The sequence below is a fragment of the Leptopilina heterotoma genome, unplaced genomic scaffold, assembly GCF_015476425.1.
Source record: "Leptopilina heterotoma isolate Lh14 unplaced genomic scaffold, ASM1547642v1 Lhet_217, whole genome shotgun sequence".
Lineage (NCBI taxonomy): Eukaryota > Metazoa > Arthropoda > Insecta > Hymenoptera > Figitidae > Leptopilina > Leptopilina heterotoma.
This window is the reverse complement of record NW_025110934.1, coordinates 243,490-248,615: the sequence shown is the minus strand read 5'-3', so window position 1 is coordinate 248,615 and position 5,126 is coordinate 243,490. Positions and strand designations below refer to the sequence as shown.

The 5,126-nt window shown below is 37.6% G+C and overlaps 1 protein-coding gene across 1 annotated transcript; it reads left to right on the top strand.

The window, feature by feature from the left end:
• The first annotated feature begins 2,832 nt into the window (after positions 1-2,832).
• Positions 2,833-4,812, top strand: LOC122501846. The gene is made up of 3 exons (XM_043611608.1): positions 2,833-3,167; positions 3,255-3,711; positions 3,808-4,812. The coding sequence occupies exons 1-3, from the start codon at positions 2,833-2,835 to the stop codon at positions 4,810-4,812; spliced, it is 1,797 nt and encodes a 598-aa protein (XP_043467543.1).
• The last annotated feature ends 314 nt before the right edge of the window (positions 4,813-5,126 follow it).

The following is a 5,126-nucleotide window of genomic DNA, read 5'->3' as shown; positions in this document are numbered from 1 at the left end:
GGTAATATTGCTTCTGATCACTCTTATAAACATCTTCCTGCTTTATCATTACCTAAATTTTCAGGAAATCAATTACAGTGGGAAACTTTTAGAGACCTTTTCACTGCTATGGTTGATAAAACTAAACTCTCAGACGTCCAAAAGTTATATTATTTAAAATCCTCCCTAACCGGTAAAGCCGCGGAAAGAGTAAAAAATGTTGCTGTTAACGAAACTAATTATGCAGAGGCTTGGAGCATGTTAGTTAGAACGTACGATAATAAGCGAGTATTATTATCAACACACATGCGAAAACTGTTATCTTATCCTGCAGCGTCTAAACGATCAGTCGATGAGATCCTCCGGTTGTTAGACTCAACGAATGAATCAATTCGAGCCTTCTATAACATGGGCAGACCCGTCGAACTTTGGGATGACTGGTTTGTTCACCTCTTAGTAAATAAGCTTGATTCAGTCACTAGAGAAGATTGGGAGACATCTTTGAAAGATTCTGAGAAATTTCCTTCCTTACGAAGATCTGTCTTTATTCTTAGAAAACACTGTTAGAGCTTTGGAAGCCTCTCAAACAATTCAGAATCCCTCCACTAACACCCCTAAATCTCAAAATGCTAAAGGGAAAAAATCAATTATTTCAGTCAATCATTCTCAGACTGATTCCACACCTTCTTCTAATCCTTGCCCTCTTTGCCAGTATAAACATTTAATATTTCATTGTTCTCAATTTAAAAAGCTTAAAGTCCCACAACGAGTTGAAAAGGTTAAGAGTTTAAAGCTTTGTTTTAACTGCTTGAGAAGCAATCATAAATTAGAAAATTGTCCATCAGAAAAGAAATGTTTTGTATGTAGTTCTAATCATCATACATTCCTCCATGACAATTTTCAACCAACCGATCAAACCGTACAGGCTTCTAACCCTGTTGCAGGCACTTCTTCCTCTGTACAGGTAACCTGTCACACTGTCTATCAAACTAATCATCTTTCAAATCACCTTGAGAGTGATCCAAAAGGTATCTTTGCCACAGTTTATGTAAAATTGACATCATTCAATGAAAAAACAATTATCGTGAAGGGTTTTTTGAATTCTGGTTCCGAACGAACTTTAATAACGGAACGTGCAGCTCAATTATTAAAATTACCCAAACAAAAATGTGATGTGTCTTAAAAAGGTATCGGCAATACCTCACTAGGATCATCACACTACAAGGTTAATCTCTGGCTGCAATCACCAAGAGATTCAGAATTTGAACTACCTCTCAATGCATTAGTGCTTAAATCTCTTGTCCAATTAGTTCCCAAACTCACACTTAACCACACTAAATGGCAACATCTTAAGGATCTTGATCTTGCTGATCCCAACTACCACCTTTCAGAACCCATTGATTGCGTTATTGGAATTGATCTTCTCGGACACATTTTATTACCAGGGCTAAAGCAAGGTCCTCTTAATAGTCCTACAGCATTACTTACCACATTTGGTTGGATCATTTTTGGTGGTTCATCTTTACAGAATGATGGTGAGAGTCATACTTGCAATCTTCAAGTTGAAGAGAAGGAATCTCTTTATGAACAGCTGCAAAAATTTTGGGAATTAGAAGAACTGCCTCAAACGACATTTCTTTCCAAAGAAGAAATTGAGTGCGAAAACTTTTTTCGAAATACTTATTATAGAAACAATGGTGGCCAGTATGTTGTTCAACTTCCTAAACTTAAATCTCCTGATCTTTTGGGACAATCTAAAGAACCCGTTATTTCTATGTTTAAAAGAAATGAAGCTCGTTTAATGAAAAGCCCTGAAGCAAGAACTAAATATAACACTTTCATGAGTGATTATCTCTTGTTGAATCATAAGGAACCTGTTTCCAAGGAAGACGAAGATTTTCCTAAACCCAACTATCTACCGCATCACGTGATCATTAAAGCTCATGACCCTTTAGCAGCCATAAAAGTAGTGTTTAATGGATCTTTTCTGACTGGATCAGGTGTATCTTTAAATGAAATCTTGCACCCCGGGCAGAAATTGCAACCAGATATCTGGCTGATCATCAGCCGATGGAGATTTTGGAAGTTTGTATTCACTGCTGACATAGTAAAAATGTTTAGGCAAATCAAAATCCTATTTCCCGATTGTAATTTACAACGCATAGAGTGGAGAGCTGATCCTAGTCGACCTTTGCTAGAGTATAATCTGACTACAGTCACTTATGGTACTAGACCTGCTCCCTATCTAGCCATCAGAGTACTCCAACAACTAGCTAGTGACGAAGCTGATCGTTTTCCCTTAGGGGCGCAAGTGTTACTCAACAACACATATGTCGATGACATTTATCCTGGAGCAAACACTTTAGAACGAGCAATTGAAATCAGAAATGATCTCATCAACATCCTTAACACATCTTGCATCAACCTCAGCAAATGGGCAGCAAATCATCCTGCTCTGCTTCCTGACAATGCTTCCGAGAAAGTAAAAATTGAGAAAGTCTTCGATCCAGAAAATTCCGTATCTACGTTAGGTTTACGTTGGAATCAAAATTCGGACGAGTTTCATTTCAAAATTACTCCTATTTTTATTACTAATCCAACGAAACGAATGGTCGCATCAGAAATTGCTAAGCTTTTCGACCCCTTGGGATGATTGTCTCCATTTTTGTTAACTGACAAAATTCTCCTTCAAGATTGCTGGCTTGCAGGTATTGATTGGGATGTAATTCTTTCAAACAATCTGTTGGATAAGTGGAATGAATTTCAGGAACAATTCAATCAACTCGATACTATCATGATTCCTCGATGGATTCACACTAATGATGATCAGAGATTTCTCAATCTCATCTCTTAATGTCTAAAACTAAACTAGCACCAGTTAAAGTGATTTCCCTGCCTAAACTTGAATTATGTGCCGCTCATCTGTTAGCCAAACTAGTCGCAATTGTCATCGAGAAACTATTACCCTTAGTTAAATCAATCTTCTGCTGGTCAGACTCACAAATTGTTTTGTCTTGGCTTCAAGGTCATCCTTCAAGATGGAAACCATTTGTAGCAAACCGCATAAGTGAAATTCACTTAATTTTAAAAGATGTTTCTTGGTCGCATGTTTGTTCCGAACATAACCCTGCTGACTGTGCAACACGAGGTTTCAAGGTTGAAGAACTTCGAAATTCAACTTTATGGTGGCATGTACCAACATGATTAACAGAGAATTCTGAGAACTGACCGGTCTCTAATCTTGTAATTCACACTAAATTAAATCTTGAGATTAGGTCAAAATTCGAGAATAGTAATGAAGACACTCAAATCAACCTGTTACAAGAAAATCAAGTTCCTGATCTACTCACAAGAGTTTCATCACTATCCAAACTCATTAGAACAACTGCATACTGCTTCCATTTTGCTAAGAAATTGTTAAATCAAGATACTGATTTTCCAACATACCTTACTTCCGACGAACTAAAACATTCTGTTGAAGTCTGGATTAAACTAATCCAAAAGGATTATTTCTCTGATACTATAACCGCTCTAGACTTCAATCGACCTTTGTCTACTAAAAGTTCTCTTATAAAGCTCACTCCATTTTTAGATCAAAACTCAGTTCTTCGAGTAAAGGATCGTTTAGAAAACTCTTTTTTTTCTTACGATGAAAAACATCCGACTATTTTGCCTAAAAATTCTCGATTTTCAGAACTTCTTGTCTTGCAAGCTCACCATGAAGCTTTACATGTAGGTCAATAACTTACCTTGAGCAGAGTCCTTCGAAAATTCTGGATTACAAGTGCTAAGTCACTTATCAATAAAATTCTAAGAAAATGTGTGAAGTGTGCACGATTCCGTGCAGCAACTCCCACTCAACTTATGGGTCAATTACCAGCTGAGAGAATCACGATCTGTAAGCCGTTTACTTTCACTGGTCTTGATTATGCTGGACCTTATTACGTTATTACTTCCAAAGGTCGAGGCATTAAATCTACCAAGGGGTATATTTGTTTATTCGTTTGCCTTTGCTCCAGAGCCATTCATCTGGAACTAGTCTCGGATCTTGAGACTCAGACTTTCCTGGTGGCATTTAAACGATTCATTTCTCGCCGTGGTAAATGTGTTAAGGTTTTTAGCGACAATGATAGAAATTTCGTGGGTGCCGAAAGAGAGTTAAAAGTACTATTTTCTGGTGCAAAGAGCATCTTTCCCAAAATTGCTGAATCACTCGCCAACCAAGAAATTACATGGTCCTTTATACCACCACATTCTCCACATTTCGGTGGAATTTGGGAAGCTGGAATCAAGTCTGTTAAGTATAACTTACGACGAGTAATTGGCGAGACGCGACTTACTTTTGAGGAGATGACTACTGTCTTATGTCAAATTGAAGCCTGTCTCAATTCTCGCCCCCTCTACCCTAATACCTCTGATCCGCAATCTGTTTCAGCTATCACTCCTGGTCATATACTCATAGGAGGGCCTATTTCTGCAGTTCCAGAGCCAACACATAACGACATCACTCTTGAGCCTAATAAGCGCTGGAAGCTATTAACAAAAATAAGAGACGACTTCTGGACAAGGTGGTCCCAAGAGTACCTTCACCTTTTGCAGCAGAGATCTAAGTGGTTGGTCCAAACAGATGCTGTCAAGGTTGGAGAACTGGTTCTGATCAAGGAAGATCATCTACCTCCAACTCAATGGTTGATGGGTCGTATTGATCAGTTACATCCCAGACGTGACGGTTTATCAAGAACAGCCACGATTAGAACAGCTACGTCTTGCTACAAACGAGCATTTTCAAAGTTGGCGATTCTTCCTGTTTCAGATAACAACGACGATAAATAATGTACGATAAATATTGAATTCAATAATGTGATATAACATTTTATTTCTGCGTTTGATAAACGCACCCGGACAGAATGTTCAAAATTCATTAAAATATTAAGCGCCTTTCAGAAGATTACACGAGTTGCGCATAGAATCTAATTTCACTTCTTCCCTTTTTCTCTAACTTCCGTACAAGGTTTTTTCGCCAACATGTGCTCACACAAAATTACCTCTTAAAATAAGTATAAATCTTGAAATCCATACTTTTCTTAATTGTTTAAAATAAACAATGTTAATAATTAATTCAACCTCGATTATTATGTATAATTAGT

Excerpts from the sequence above, each read along its gene's own strand:
- LOC122501846 (XM_043611608.1), top strand. The coding sequence starts at position 2,833 with ATGTCTAAAACTAAACTAGCACCAGTTAAAGTGATTTCCCTGCCTAAA. Across the intron at positions 3,168-3,254 it reads CGAAATTCAACTTTATGGTG|GTCAAAATTCGAGAATAGTA; the intron begins GCATGTACCAAC and ends TCTTGAGATTAG. Across the intron at positions 3,712-3,807 it reads CTCACCATGAAGCTTTACAT|TGTGCACGATTCCGTGCAGC; the intron begins GTAGGTCAATAA and ends AAATGTGTGAAG.